At 45.5% G+C, this 16,787-nt stretch overlaps 1 protein-coding gene across 1 annotated transcript; it reads left to right on the plus strand.

Moving 5' to 3' along the window:
* Positions 1–2,026: 2,026 nt before the first annotated feature.
* Positions 2,027–15,567, plus strand: LOC118082620 (cytochrome P450 2K1-like). Its single transcript, XM_060272364.2, has 9 exons — positions 2,027–2,334; positions 4,101–4,263; positions 6,715–6,864; positions 8,861–9,021; positions 10,216–10,389; positions 11,016–11,157; positions 11,918–12,102; positions 12,536–12,677; positions 14,285–15,567. The coding sequence occupies exons 1-9, from the start codon at positions 2,152–2,154 to the stop codon at positions 14,470–14,472; spliced, it is 1,488 nt and encodes a 495-aa protein (XP_060128347.1). The 5' UTR covers positions 2,027–2,151; the 3' UTR covers positions 14,473–15,567.
* Positions 15,568–16,787: the final 1,220 nt, after the last annotated feature.

Consider the following 16,787-nt stretch of genomic DNA (forward strand, 5'->3'; position numbering starts at 1 on the left):
GCTCGGAGCCTTCTACCTCTGGGGTTTCCCAGCTGCTGCCTCCCTTCACAGCTACCCACTTTGAGCTTTTTTTCAAAAACAACAACCAAGTGGTGTATAAATGTTATGAAATAAATAGATAAGGTTGGACTCCATTTCTCCCGGCACTGTGATGTTGTGCACTCATGATGTCACATCTTGGGCGCAAGTTGGTGCCTCTGCTTCGGGCATAGAGATCAAGTGACAAAACTGGTTTCTTGTATTCCCATGTTAACAAATGCCTTCAAATATCTCAGAGCATCATATTCCCAGTTAAATGTCCAAACGTGAGCTAGTGATAATGGTTTTACTTGGGAAATACAACAACTATACAAGCTGCAAAAAGTTTTTTATACAAGCAGCTTATCTGTGAAGCCCCCTCATACAGAGCGAGTGGGCTCTTCAAATCCATGGTTTGCACTCCCTTACCAATTCCTGTCAGTGGGGAATCCAGGTCTCCCCACATCTGAAACAGTGTCCTCAACTGTAGCCTTAAAGGTCAGACACAAACATGCACTCTAATATGAGGAAGTAGCAATCTTCACATGTTACATTCAACAAATGTACAATCTGTGAATGCAAGTAGCTAAGTTGTGTTGTTGTTGTTGTTTAGTCATTTAGTCGTGTCCGACTCTTCGTGACCCCATGGACCATAGCACGCCAGGCACTCCTGTCTTGCACTGCCTCCCGCAGTTTGGTCAAACTCATGTTCGTAGCTTCGAGAACATTGTCCAACCATCTCATCCTCTGACGTCCCCTTCTCCTAGTGCCCTCCATCTTTCCCAACATCAGGGTCTTTTCCAGGGAGTCTTCTCTTCTCATGCTAAGTTGTACACTCATACAATTATTCACAGTTATTCACTTTAAGAAGGCTGATTTCAAAAAGCTTAAGGGACTACTGGGTGAGGTCCTATGGTCAGAAACACTCAATAAGAAGGTCCAAATGCTGAAATTTCTACTAAAGTATTCCTCACTGGACTCTTAACAAATATATTCCTCCCTGGGCCCACTAGAATTTCTGTGTACCAGTACCTGCTCTGGTAACCGCCTGTCAACAGCATGTGCTTAAAATGGTTGTAATCTGCCCTGGGACCTTATGGATCAAGAGCAACTATAAATAAAATACATCATCATCAGCTGAACCACAATGTTGCACAAGCCAAGAGGAAGTGTATAACACAAGTTTGTCTATGGAGCAAACAGTTCAAGAGATTGGGCCCACAGAAGAGGTCCATGCTGCAAAATGCAGAAAATCGCATGCGCGCGCACACACACACACCAAAATATTTGTGCAGTATTTCCCCAAGAACATCTCCCTATGTTGCCGGCACCGGTATATTAATTAACTAAATTAGCTACACACACATGCCAAATGCAGAATATTTGTAAAGAAGGAGTTCAGGAGATTCTGAGACTATCTGAAAGATTTCTCACTAGTTCAATATTTACGCAAGAGGGTTTCTTAATGCTTTTCTAAACCTGAACATTGGACCTTCTGAGAATTCAAGAGGTTGAAGCTCCTGAACGATGTTTTCATTTCAGGAAGAAAAGACCCCTGCTCAAGTAAGTAGAAAGGGCGCTGTACTCTAAACCACTGAGTCTCTTGGGGTGGGGTGTCGAATCTCTACAACTGGGTGAGCTCCTGTTGCTCTGTCCAAGCTCCTGCCAACTTAGCAGCTCAAAAGCATGCCAGTGCAAGTAGATAAATAGGTAGCGCTGCAGAGGGAAGATAAACAGCATTTCTGTGCACTCTGGCACTCGTCACAGTCCTCCCTGTGCCAGTAGCGGCTTAGCCATGCTGGCCACATGACCCGGAAAACTGTCTGTGGACAAACGGCAGCTCCCCCGGCCTGAAAGCGAGATTAGCGCCACAACCCCATAGTCGCCTTTGACTGGATTTAACCACCCAGGGGTCCTTTACCGTACCTTTAAAGGGAAAGCTAAATCATCAAGTGTAGATTGCAGTAAAGTCTGGGGGAAAGTGAAGGCATTCTATTGATTGAAATGATTCACTAGAGACAGTTCCTAGTATGATAAATTTGCTGCTCGTTTCAGGCGGCAGACATTGTCCTTAACCAAACTATGTTGTGACTTTCACAGTAATCGCTTCAGAAATTTGCTTACTGAAAAGAAATGGATTGGACTGCACAGATTCCAACATTGTTCCTGCTCGTCCTTACGATTATATTCATTTTGAAATGGGGCAGTTTCTGGAATAGCAGCTCCAAAAATCTCCCACCAGGGCCTACACCTTTACCACTTGTTGGGAATCTCCACATGATGGATCTGAAGAGACCTTACAGAACAATGTTAAAGGTAACGTTTTCTGTTCTTTCTGTGGATATTTTTAGGCCAGGTAGATGTCAGTGTTCCATTTCATATATGCATATATGCAAAAATGACAAAACTCTATCAAGAATCGCTTACTCCTTTTTTTCTTCCTTTTTGTGTGTGATTGCTGTTATGGTTTAGGCTGATAGCTGATTTGTGCAGTGGAGGGACTGGGTCACTGGAGGAGGGAAATAGGAATGCCATAACCAGCCTGGGACGTGGGTGGCACTGTGGTCTAAACCACAGAGCCTAGGGCTTGCTGATCAGAAGGTTGGCAGTTCGAATCCCCGCGACAGGGTGAGCTCCCATTGCTCGGTCCCTGCTCCTGCCAGCCTAGCAGTTCGAAAGCGCGTCAAAGTGCAAGTAGATAAATAGGTACCGCTCTGGCAGGAAATTAAATGGTGTTTCCGTGCGCTGCTCTGGTTTGCCAGTAGTGGCTTAGTCATGCTGGTCACATGACCCGGAAAAACTGTCTGTGGACAAATGCTGGCTCCCTCGGCCAGTAAAGAAGGCTTTCAGGCTCAGTTCATCGGACCTGCCCACCTGTCCCTATATTTATGGCTTTTTCTTGACCTTGCTATGCCGTCGTGTGTCGCTTGTCATTGGGACAGGGGCATGGCAGGAATTTCCCCCACTTGGCTGATTGGCTGGTGCCATTTGGGTTTCCCCTGCCGTGTAGCAAATTGTCACAACTTGTAGGGGTGCAGATAGGCTCTGGTTCTTGTTGATAGGGTTGGCAGGATGCCTAGCCATCCCTATCCATTGGGTATTCCTTTAAGAAGGAATCCAAGGACTCACGGTTGGTCTTCCCCGTGCGGAGTTGTGCCCTGAGCCTGAGTTCATCTGGGTGGAGGCGTGGCAGACACCTCTGTCTGCCTCTGTCCCAGGTGTTCACCCAAGGCTGACTTATGGTTGGTGTCCAGAGTCAGCTCTCCCTGCAGGGCTGCAGGTAGCTAGACAAACCAGAGCCTATGGAACCACTCACTTGATTTGTAATCAATAAAGTTGTGGCCTAAATTCTGCCAAAAACCAAACCAAAATTTGAGTCCTGTCTGAATTTATGTCTAGGCCTGGTTAAAACGTCTCCACACGCAATTATGTTCTTATTGAGAATGTTCATCTCTTCACAACACCCACATTTTCCAGGATTCTTTGGGCAGGTGAAATTTTTTTGCATTAGATTAAATATAGATTAAATCTCCAGGGTAATTTTAGCTAAAGGCAATATTGGAAAGCACTAGCTCTCCACGGGTGAAACAGAGGAGCCCAATTATGAGCAGCCAGAACTGATAGCTCACTTGGTTGAGCATAAGACTTTTAATCAAAGGGTCGTGGGTTCGATCCCACGTTGGGCAAAAAGATTCCTGCATTTCAGGGGGTTGGACTAGATGATCCTTGTGGGTCCTTCCAACTCTACAATTCTATGATTCTAACTTTCATTTTGTTAAGGAAGGAAAATTCACATCAGTTTTCAACTTTATCTGCTCACAGTTTCCTCCCAATAAAATAAAAGACCTGCAGAAATTGCCACCCTACTGCACCTTCTTCTTAACAATTTGATGTTACTCCTCTTCCTAAAGGCACCCATGTGATTAGACATTTAAAGTTGATAATTCAGTCACAAATATACCATGAAACCATGTAAATGAAATTTATTTCAGATCTGTGAGAGATTGTGTATGTTTAGTTACCCTTTGCTTAGTCTTGGGGGATTTATTTGATGTTTCTCTCTTTTGGTCATTGAACTCCAGTTGTCCAAAGAACATGGCCCCATCTTCCACATCCAAATGGGATTCCAGAAAATGGTGGTGCTGACGGGGTATGAGACAGTCAAGGAGGCTCTGGTGAATCAGGCGGACGCATTTGCAGAGAGACCCATCGTCCCCATTTTTGAGGATTTTGCAAGGGGCTTTGGTGAGGCCTTTCCTTCTGTTTGTGAAATTTAGTTATCATAGCAATATAGAATCTGTGCCAAAAAGTTCATAGAACTGATTATTAGAAAAGACTTGATCGGCCAACTGAAAGCAGGTAAAGCACCTGGTTCCAGCTGAGGCCATTAGGTCACATCCTGAGTGGTGGGCTGAAATCCTGGCCAAAGTATTTGATGCCATAAACACCACTGGTCTCATTCCTAGGGCCTGGTAGGAGGCTATTGTTATTCCAATCCATTAAAAAGGACCTACCTCTGACCCGGGGAATTACCACAATATTAGCTTACTGTCAACCTTAGGGGAAATTTATGCCCATTTTTTGTTGTCCAAATTAGCCCAGTGGACAGAAAAGTCAAACTTAATTGGGCATGAACAGGCGGATTTTAAGTCTAATCGCTCCACAACTGATCACGCCGTGCACTGAAATACTCGGCCCCTAGGTGGGGCCGTTTATGTGCAGCCTTCATTGATTTGAAGGCAGCTTTTGATAGTTTTCCCAGGAACAATCTATGGGTGAAACTAGCTACCGTACGTGGGGTATAGATAGAAGACTGCTATGGCTCATGATTCAATTACATGAGGGATCAGCTGCCAGAGTGAGATTAACTCCTTCAGGTGAACTCACGAACAGGGTGAGTTCCAGATAAATAGGGGAGTCCGTCAAGCTGTATACTGGCACCCCTTCTCTTTAACCTGTATATAAGTGATATGAGAAAGCCCCTAGCTGAGTCATCTGCTAATATCCATGCAGATGATGCAGTGATTCTTTCCTACTCACGAGTTGTTCTAAACAGAGCACTGAAGATTTTTGCGTCCTATTGTCGATCTAATCATCTAGCCATTAACCACTCCAAAACTAAAATAATGATCTTTTCCAGAAGCCGGAAACAATATACTTGGAAGCTTGATGGAGTAGCAGTGAAACAAGTTGCTAAGTTCCACAAAATATGAGGTGGACAGCACAGATACAATACCTTCTCAACAAGGCAAAAGCTTTGTCTTATGCACTACTCCAATTCTATTTTACGGATGGTGCCCTGCATGTGCCTTCGGGGTTGAAGGTGTATAAATCGAGAGTAGTTGCCACACTCGGTTATGCTGCGCCACTTTGGGCTGCCTTGGCAAATGTCTCAGCTCTTGAGTCTCTCCAAAATCAATTCTTCCGTCGCCTCTTGAATGTTCCCACTTGTGTGAGCAATGCAGCTATCAGTGTGGAATTGAGGGTGCCTTCCTTGGAGACACTCCTGTGGAAACATGTTTTTAGCTATTGGTTAACACTTTGGCACAGATTACCTAATTATTATCTAGCCCAATGCTTATGGCACGGTGAGTTTACTCGCCCTTGGGCTAGTACGATCCACGCCAAACTCTCGCTTTTTGGAATTTCGCTTTAGAAATTCTGTGGTACGATCTTACTACAGCAAAAAAGATTATTACCCAAAGATTGGACGATATAGAGATGCAACACAATCTTATGCTTGGTGGGGGGACATGATCTCCGCAACATTTGGGTGTTAATCCTTCATTTCATGTGCCAGTTTACTTATCATCCCTTCCTATTGCCACTCGTCGTTTTGCTTTTATTAAGGCAAGTTTTAATTTCTTCCCCCCAAATGTCCTCCTTCACAGATGTTCTAAGGGCCAAGTTTCAGTTTTATGTGCCTGTGATAACTCCTCGATTGAAACCCTGCAGCACATAGTGTTTATATGTCCTTTATACTGTGCTGTCCGTAAGAATTTATTGCTCCCACTAATTCAAAAAACTCCCCGGGCATCTGGAAGATTCTCACCTTGCTTTTTTATTGCAAGACACAAATCCGTTTGTAACTCTACAAATGGCCAAAAAAAAATTAACTTCTGTTTTGACATATAAGAGATGGAATGGATTGTTATACACAACTTGAAATTATTTTATTATATCCTTATCTAATTCTGTATATCCCTTAAGCTATTTTACCTTTTAATTGTCAATCAAATTGTGTGTATTTCTGTTCTTGTTTTATTATGTCTATGAGCTCAAAGCTGAAATAAAGTGATTTGGATTTGAGATCTGATTATTAGTTTAAATTATAGCTTTGAGGCCAGCCTGCCAATTTTTCAATCGGCCAGTGTAGTTGCAGCCATTTGAGGGATAATGTCAAATGTCTTTGTCACTGCCAGCAAAAGAGTAGTGTTGAGGGAATAGGAGAATCTGGTCATAAGATAATGTACCATTACATCTGAAGAGCCGTAAACTGGAGAACCCCCTGTCCAATCGTGTTCTGAGGGTACAACCCATAGGGATATTGCTGAAGTTCTGGAGAGTGTGTGTCTTATCAGAGACCGGATGAGGGACCAGCTGAGAGCGATTGTCAGTTCCACAGAAGAAGGGCCCGAGAAGCCAAAACATATTATCGTGACCATGGTAACTAGAAACTTGATCTCTTCTCTTCAGGTGTTATTTTTTCACATGGTGAAAACTGGAAAGTGATGCGGCGGTTTGCACTAAGCACATTACGGGACTATGGCATGGGGAAAAGGTCCATAGAGGACAGAATTGTGGAAGAATGCAGTGTCCTGATTAAGAAATTTGAATCTTACCAAGGTGGGTTACAGAATATTGTGTTCTATAAATATTGCTAACTCTCAGAACTATAGTAACCAGGATTCCTGGTGAAGGAGTAACCAATCTGCAGTGTTCAGGTCAGTGTGAGAGAATGCTGGCCTCTGTCCCTCTTTCCTTTCCTCCCTCCTCAGGTGTCCTCTCGCATCTCTCCCACCCAAAGGCTTGCACAGCTGTTTGTTGCAGCAGCCCTGGCTACAAGCTCCCCAGGTGAACGGTGCCTTTGGGGCTGGCCAGGGGGTGCTGGTTGTCAGAAGCTGAGGTGGTTCAGCCAGTCCACCAGCCCTTGATGTTGGGAATGGACAGACCAGTGGGAGGCTGGGCAGGCAGGCACCACACTGACCTTTCTTGTGCTTGCTGTGTGCAAGACCATGTCTGGGAGCTGAGTGTACGGTGCCGAAGGGGAGCCTTTGCGCCATGCAGGCCTGGTGGCCAGGGCCGTCTTAAGGGTACCCAGTGCCCTGGTGCCAAAAAAAAAAATTGTCGCCCCCCCCCCTTCCCTTCGGCCTGCACGGTTCCAGGCTCTGAGTCACTCACCTCTGGTGGCTCCGGATGCTCTCCTCGGCGGCGCTCAGCTCCAGGTGCACAGGCCGGCCCAGCTCACCCAGCTGCGCTTCCCTGCCCAGCGGAGGCCTGTTGTACATGGGCCTGCGGAGGAGCTGCCGGGCGAGCTCGGGAGGCTGCTGCAAGGGGAGCACGACTCCGCCGGCCTCGCCGAGCTCCAAGCCAGAGGCCCTCCCACTCGGGACACCCGCGACCGCCGCTTGAGGAGCGCGGGGCAGGACCCGAGGAGGAAGGGCCACCCCGCCACCGCCGGGCCTGGAGCAAGGAAGCAGCCTTCTTTGCAGGAGCAGCCGAGGTGCCTCAGAGGCCGCGTGGCTCCTGGCCTCGGAGGTTTGACAGCCTTCCCGCCCACCCTGGCGCTGCGTTTCATTGGTAGAGCTGCTGCCATGTGGCGTCACCTCTACCAATGAAACGCAGCGCCGGGGTGAGGGATGACCCTGCAGAGCGGAGCAGGGTCCTAGTGCCCCTGCTCCACTCGCTTACCTCCCTGCTTTCCCCTGAGCGGCGCGGCTGGCGGAGGGAAAAGGGAGGCCGCTGCGCAGCTCCCCCACTTGCTGGGACGCCCCTCAGCGCCCCCTGAGCACCTAGGCGCCCTGGTGCCCTGCGCCACCGGGGGTCTACCTAGAGCCGGCCCTGCTGGTGGCACCCACTGCTGCCACTGCTGCCTCCCAAGGCAAGTAAGGTGCTGGCTTCACAATCACCTCCGTCCAGTCTCCGTCAGGCCGCTAAGGCTGGGGCGCCCTCTTCCTAGGCCCTTGTGGGGCAGCCTGAGGAGGCACCTCTCTTGGGGGGCAGGGGGTGGCTCAGAGACCAGGGGTGGCTGTGGCTGCTCCCTAGAGGACTCCCAAGGAGAGGGGAGAGGAGAAGAGGATGAGGGAACACTTCGTAACGGAGGGTGTTTGAAAAAGGGTGAGAGGCAGCTGGATCTGCCAAGGGGTGACATAACTGGCTCCTGAGGCTTGGAGTGCATTTGCCCCACAGGGGAACCACAGGAAGATTGTAGCTGGACAAGGGAGTCATGGACTCAAAAAGGTTGGAGACTTATGGGTAGGTACATTATGGTGCCAGTGTGGTGTAGTGGTTAAGAGCGGTAGACTCGTAATCTGGGCTTCTCCATTCCTCCACCTCCAGCTGCTGGGTGACCTTGGGCTAGTCCCACTTCTTTGAAGTCTCTCAGCCCCACTCACCTCACAGGGTGTCTGTTGTGGGGGAGGAAGGGAAAGGAGAATGTTAGCCGCTTTGAGACTCCTTAGGGTAGTGATAAAGCGGGATATCAAATCCAAACTCTTCTACATTATATATGCTAATATAAATGCACTCTATACATAGGTAGGCTGACCCTGGGAACTTAAGGTAGTGAAGAGCAATTATACTTTTTTATTTTATCTGAACATTGTTTAATATTTACGTATAGGACAACCATTTGAAACCACCACAACTATGAATGCCGCTGTTGCCAATATCATAGCGTCTATCCTAATAAACAAGCGATTTGAATACGAAGATTCCACATTTAGACAATTTCTGGAGTTGTTCAATGAAAATGTCCGGCTTTTTGGAAGCCCCTCTATCATGGTAATCTAAGCTTGTCAAATGGAAAAGAAATACTGTAGTTGGTTGTATTCACAGAAAACTCAATGTGTGTGCAATTCCATATTGTTCAGCATTCACTGCAAAAATATTTTGAGAAATATGAGACACTTTCAGGACATTTTTAAAAAGCAGTCTTCCACCCATTTATTATTTTCATTCATATATGTAAGGGTGACACCCTACAGGGAGCCAGCCCCCATCATCCTAACATCCACCTCGCCAAGCAGAGGGAGCAGCAGTGGGTCTGAAACAGCCAGGGGGGAGGGGAAAGACTCGGAGGGAGAGAGAAGCCAGCATGCAGACCGATGGGAAAGCTCAGGGGAGGAGAGATGTAGGCAAGGGCTCCAGGATGCTGGAGAGCCCTTCCACCGCCTTGAACGGGAGGAGGCTGAGAAGGCATTGCTCCTTCCGGTGCAAGAGTTAAGGAGAGCACCGCGACGCAGGTCAAGGGGAAGGCGTTTTGAGGTGCCCCGACTACTTTGCTGGCGTAGGAACAGACGTACGCCATTGCCGGATTCTGGTTCAAACTGAGAGGTCATGTTTTAAGCTGTCTCTGCACTGTAAATACTTTGCACAATAATAGTCTTTAAAGACAAACTGGACTCAAGCAAAGTTTCTCTAGAGTAGCCGCAACGACCCTCTGACAATATAATTGGGTATTCTGCTTAACATATGATAGCTAGATAACTTAAACCATAATTGACTTTTTGTATATTGATGACCCTGGCAACTACTGGTCTAAGTATACAGTGTTGACCTCTGTCTAGGGCAGGCATCCCCAAACTTTGGCCCTCCAGATGTTTTGGACTACAATTCCCATCTTCCCCGACCACTGGTCCTGTTAGCTTGGGATCATGGGAGTTGTAGGCCAAAACATCTGCAGGGCCACAGTTTGGGGATGCCTAATCTAGGGGCTTGTCCACATCTCAACAAACTGCTAATCCACAAGTACAACGGGGCTTGATAACTACAACAGCACGTAGGAAATTGGCCCTCCAGCCAGCTCTATTGCAGCCTTGGCCTCGAAGGGATATTTACTCAACGTTGCTCCAACCCGAATACATTATTGTTCTCTGTCATTGTGTATTCCTCTGTGGAAGATGAGCAAACATATTTGGGGTACCACCTGATAATTGAGCACTGGGCTTTTCTCTTTGTCGTATTTTATTCTTACAGCTGTATAACATATTTCCTGCTCTTGGCTCACTTTTGGGAGCTCGTAAGACTATCCTTCACAACAGGGATGAGATACATGCCTTCGTAAAAGCCACCTTCATACAACACCTCAAAGATCTGGATGAAAACGACCAAAGGAGCTTTATTGATTCATTTCTTCTGAGACAGCAAGAGGTAATGGAGTCTTTTAAACCCAACAAGAATAAAATTTGATATTTTGAAAAGCTGAAATTTTCACATTTTAAAAATACATTTCCATGTGAGCCGGTGTCTACTATACTCTGCACATTTATTTTTTATTTTTTGCTCTCTAAAGCTTTGGCTAATATCCGAATATCCGGAGTCTGTGACCTGATTGCTTGCAGGGCTGTTTGCAGTTGGACGCCTGCTTCTCTCAAAAGAAAAGGAAAAAAACAACCTTTGAGATACAGTAGCTCAGTTGGTTGTAAAACGTTGCTGCGTACTCCAAGGTTGCAGATTCGATCCCTGTTAGTGACAGCTGCAGTCCTACATTGAGATGGTTGGAATAGATGATCCTCAGGGTCCCTTCCAACTCTATGATTCCTTGATTCCATGACTAGTCCAACATGTCATGTTTCCCTCCCCACTACGCTCCTTTCTTCTGCCTGTGACATGCTTTCATAGATAAAAGAAATTTTAGTGTGCTTGGCGTGTATTATATTTCTACTCTTTCCATTCCAGTGAGTGCCCTCCCAGCCCTTGGTTGGCTACTTGGATATCTGCGCATGGAATTTGCTCATTCACCTGGTTATAGCCAGTTCTTTCTTTTTACACCCCAGGAGAAGGACAAGCCAAACGGATGTTTCCACAATGAGAACCTAAAAGCCACTGTGGGTAACTTATTTGCTGCTGGCATGGCAACCACTTCTACCACACTGTGCTGGGGACTGTTACTAATGATGAAATATCCTGAAATTCAGAGTGAGTTCTTTTCATTGGGTTGGCTCCCATTACTCTAGCTATCATATCTTGATTCCAGTTGTACATACCGGTAACTCTCTGGGGAGCCAGGGAGCTGGGCGGTGAGCCCCACAATTTTCGATGAGGGGGCGGCCCCCCTCAATATTCCACAACTGGGTGGGCCTTGTTGGGCCTAGTTTCACTGTGTGACCACACACATGTCAGTCCCCATTCCCCCCCCCCAATGTTGGGTGTAACGGAGCACACATGTTTCTGACTTTTGCTTCCGGCATAACTATATGCAAATTGTGAATTTCTACTAAAATTCTCAGGTGAATAGCATCTTCCACAATTTTGCATTAAGTTGTGAGATTGTGCTCATAGATCAGGCAGTCCCATTGCATAATTAGCTGTCAGTTACTCCAGGAAATCTGAAGATATAAGTTGATGGCAAACATATGCTTTTGAAACAAAATAAAAAAAAATTCCTTCCAGTAGCACCTTAGAGACCAACTAAGTTTGTCATTGGTATGAGCTTTTGTGTGCATGCACACTTCTTCAGAAACATGCATGCACATGAAAGCTCATACCTATGACAAACTTAGCTGGTCTCTAAGGTGCTACTGGAAGGGTTTTTTTTAATTTGTTTTGACTACGTCAGGCCAACACGGCCACCTACCTGTAACCAGAAATATGATTTTGAGTTTGGCATTTATGGGGGACAAAAAAACCACCAATGAGTTTATTTTGACAAAAAAAAATGCCTCTCCACTGCCCTCAGATAAGGTCCAAGAAGAAATTGCAAAGTTTCTTGGATCTTCTCAACCAAGGATAGAGCACCGAACTAAAATGCCTTATACAGATGCCGTGGTCCATGAGATCCAGAGATTTGCTGACATTGTCCCAGCCAACCTTCCCCATGCAACCACTGTGGATGTTACCCTCAAAGGCTACTTCATTCCAAAGGTAATCACTTTGATTAAACTGCATTCTTTGCTCAACTGTCTGCAATTGATTTATTCATTAATTAGGACATTACACTTTAGGCTAACCCTAGGAGCAGGTCCCACTGACCTCCTTGTAAAGTAGGGGGCCATTGCCCCTCTGGGGGCCCCACTTGGTGCCCCAGTTCTCTAGTCTGGGCCTACTTGCTTCTGCCTTCCTTCCTGCATACAGGTCTTTATTGAGTCATCCCAGAAAAGTTGGGCAAGAGGCTCAGTCAACAATTCTCTCAGCCCAATGATGACTGTTTAAGGAGCTAATGGTATATAATCTCTGGATTATATTCCGGCTCATTTCTTGCTTTTTTAAAGAAAAAAATACATTGAGGACTATACCATAACAATTTGCTTGATGGGCCATATCCAGTGTTTAAATAACTCTTGCTTTTCCTTTTCAGGGGACTCATATCTTGCCACTACTGACCTCCGTGCTGCATGATGAATCTCAGTGGGAAAAACCATACCAATTTTATCCTGAGCACTTTCTTGACTCTGAAGGAAAGTTCATAAAGAGACACGCATTCCTGCCTTTCTCTGCAGGTAACATATTTATCAGAATAATATTGGAGAAAACTGTGTATTGAAACTTGCTTAACCTAAATCATATATCCCAGTTTTCAGTGGCCCTTTAAAGTACGCTTCACGCAGATTATACGCAATCAGAAGTCGACCTGGCTAAGAAAACACCACCAAGAGCGTAGGGAATTATCTCCCTTATATGAAACCCCTTACTAGCTGCACACTTGTAAAAGTATGCAGATGAAAATATAAACGGTTGGGTTTCTTTAACTGAAAAACAAACTGAATCGAAAGAGACTTTAAACTAAAGATAAATGCTTTCTCCCACATTCCAAACCTCCCACAAACCTCCCATTAAACTACCCGAGAATTAACAGCATTCTAGCATTATAACTAAGCAATCATACTAAGATTCAACTAAGGAATCTCTTAAACTGAGAGAGTGATCTACTTAGAGATGAATCAAAACTGAAAGATCTAACTAAGAGATACAGAAGGCTTTCTGGCAGAGCCTTATATACAAGGAGCAGAGCCCACGCCTGTGAGCAATTAACAGAAACACCGGCACCTGTTTCTCTTAAACAGACAGTATTTACATTAGACCGGCTCTAAAGTAACTTGACTATTCAAAAAATCCAACAGTATTTTGTGTCTATTTATACATATCCAATGAACAGGCCTTCCTAAGTATATTAACATAAAATAAAACTTGGACAGAGGACCCAGTCTCTAACTTTGGAGTACTTATATCTGTCATTTAGAGCTGTAATAAGATTCGCAACATTATTCGTTTTCAGTAGGGCAACTTCTGACTTGGAGGGATTCAGCAGCCAGGGGGGAGGGGAAAGACTCGGAGGGAGAGAGAAGCCAGCTTGCGGAATGATGGGAAAGCTCAGGGGAGGAGAGATGAAGGCAAGGGCTCCAGGATGCTGGAGGGTCATTGCACCACTTTGACCAGGAGGAGGCTGAGAGGGCATCGCTCCTTTCGGAGCAAGAGTTGAGGAGAGCACTGTGACGCAGGTCAAGGGGGAGGTGTTTTGGGGTGCCCCAACTACTTCCTGGCATAGGAACAGACGTAAGCCATTGCCGGATTCTGGTTCGGACTGAGAGGTCATGTTTTAAGCTATCTCTACACCTCCATCATTCTGCCTGGACACTGAGGTCCAGCACCGAGGGCCTTCTGGCGGTTCCCTCGTTGCGAGAAGCCAAGTTGCAGGGAACTAGGCAGAGGGCCTTCTCGGTGGTGGCGCCTGCCCTGTGGAACGCCCTCCCAACAGATGTCAAAGAGGAAAGCAACTACCAGACTTTAAGAAGACATCTGAAGGCAGCCCTGTTCAGGGAGGCTTTTAATGTTTAGTAGATAATTGTGTTTTATTTTTCTGTTGGAAGCCGCCCAGAGTGGCTGGGGAAACCCAGCCAGATGGGCGGGGTATAAATAAAAAATTATAATATTATTATTATTATAAATACTATGCACAATAAAAGTCTTTAAAGACAAACTGGACTCAAGCGGAGTTACTCTAGAGTAGCCACGATGACCCTCTGACAATTCCATTATAGATAAACCAATAAAATGGTATTAAGTAAGCAATAAAGCCAGTTTCAATCCTGCTTGGGCTTCCTTACAGGTCGGAGAGCATGTTTAGGTGAGACTCTTGCCAAAATGGAGCTCTTCCTCTTCTTCACGAGTCTCCTGCAGAGATTCACATTCCGGCTCCCTCCTGGAACATCTGAAGATGACCTGGATTTTACCCCTGCTGTTGGGTTAACAACAGCACCCATGCCCCACCAACTCTGTGCTCTGCCACGTTCATAAGACGCAAAGTTCATGGGTTGGTAAGCCTCCCTGTGTGATCAATGCAAACCTTTTTTAAACACCCTTATTAACCATGGACATTTTGTTTCAGTAGACTTCCAGTCGGATTGGCCCATGATGTGTCACAAAACCTAAGTGTTACACACTATGTTCTGCTTAATGTTTGTAGTAAATATGATATTGTGTTAATTGTAGTGCTTTAGTTCAGCCTAGGGATTTAATTTTGAAAGTTATTTGATTCTGTTCAGGGGGGAAATTACCTACTATAATCTGTATATTTTGTGCCAAGACACTTCATTCCTTGTGTATTTTACTGCTTCATCATGTGGTTCTAAGTGAAGGGCACTTTTAAAAACAAAGATTTAAGTGATGGCTGGTCAAAAAGGAATAGTCAAATGCAGGTGCTTCTCTCCACTCTGATCAAGAGGCTCAGATTTTAACTGAGGGCCACAGGTATAGCAAGTCTACAGGTAACAAAATAGATTGTCTTTCCATGTGAAAAGAGCAATGATAAATTCCACTGGTTTTAAAATTCACATCAGGAATCTGATTAAGAACATTGTCCCCAGATTTATCTATATTCTGAGAGGCCTTCCAGTTTTTATATCCAGATCATATTTCCAAAAGATAAACTCCCTGTTTAGGAAATGTCTTTGGGTCTCAAAAACACAGAGAACACCTTTGCAGAAAATGCATTCACAAATTAAAGAATGCGGATGTGGAGTTCCAAATCTGAAAATATAAAATCATGCCTATTTATTGACAAATATTAAATATTGAAGACTTGCTGATGGTCTTAATGTATCACAGTGGATAATTTACATACATACATAGCACCTTGCATTAGGATCAAGATGTTTGAAAGTTCAAACAACACTTGAAACAATTAAGTCAGGTAGAAAATATGGAATATACTGTATTGGCCAATAAAAATAAATTTCCTTCATTTTCAGATGCAAAACTTACTCTGTGGAGAAATTCTATTTTAAAAATTGGGGGTGGGTGGTATGAAAAATCTGGATGGGAGATGCTGTGATCACTAGGCCTGCACTATTTTGCTTTCTTTGAATAAAGAATTAACTTCCCCGGCACTGGTGGTCTTTTTATTGCTGACCTACTCCTGACTCCAGCTGCTGCCAGCTTATGAGAACTGAAGATCCCACCTTCCCCTTGCCCTCTAAGCCCCACCCCCCAGCAGCCTACAGCCTCACCTTGCATCTCATGACTTTGCCGTCTTCATTTCTCTCCATATTCTGGGTGACCAGGGAGAAGGGAGCTGGTCGCAGCAGGAGGGGGAGACTCCCCGGATGAGGCAGGCTGCAGCATCTCTGTCTTCTGCCCCCTTCCTCTCCTGTCTAAACTGTTCTCCGCGGCAGTTTCTTCCTGCCCACAAAACCCTGTTACCTCTTCAGCTACCAACACCTCCTCCTCCCAGTCAGCTCCCTCTTCTCCCACTGACCACTCACCCCACCACCAGTCCCCTGGCTTGGAGCCTTCTCCCTCTGGGGTTTTCCCAGCTGCTGCATCCCATCACAGCCAGTCCATGACACCTACCAACTTTGAGCTTTTTAAAAAACAACAACCAAGTGGTGTATAAATGTTATGAAACATGGGTGTAGACAGGGGGGCAGGAGGGGGCAGCTGCCCCCCCCTAGAAGCAAAAAACTATTGTATTTTACAGACCATAACCAATACTTTGCCCCTCCAAAAACTGAAGTGGAAAGGGCTTTGCTTTAGCAAGAGCAGCTCTCCACTTGCTGGGGGCGGGAACACAGCTGTAACAAAAACACATCAAATAAATAAAGCAAAGTGGCTACCAGTACTTAAGCAGTTAAGACAATGGAGCAGAATATCCCTTCAGGCAAGGTCCACCCTATTCACCCTATTGTTATTCAGTGGGAGTTGTTAATGGGCATTCAGGGATCGCATTAACAGTTCTATTGGCGATTTAATGAGGGTGCAGAGGATTCAATTTGACTAAGGTGGCCCTGCAAGGCTAAAAGGAAGTGAATAAGAAGGGGGGGCTGTAGCTTTGATAGACACAGTGATGTTTATAAAAAGCATTGGTGTTCCAGTCTGCCCCTCCTCCTGCATCTGTATACTGTAAATCAGGGGTGGCCACCTCCCAAGAGACTCTGATCTACTCACAGAGTTAAAAACTGGGAGTGATCTACCCCCTTTTGGGGGGTTCAGGTCAAAGCTGTTGAGTTTTTTTAAGGAAGGGAAGCCCTGTTTTGGGGGGTTTAGGTCAAACTTGTTGAGCTTCTTTTAGGAGGGAGGGAGGCCCATTTTTGTTTAGGGCTTCAGGACATAGT

This window comes from Zootoca vivipara, chromosome 3, assembly GCF_965207765.1.
Source record: "Zootoca vivipara chromosome 3, rZooViv2.hap1.1, whole genome shotgun sequence".
Taxonomy (NCBI): domain Eukaryota; kingdom Metazoa; phylum Chordata; class Lepidosauria; order Squamata; family Lacertidae; genus Zootoca; species Zootoca vivipara.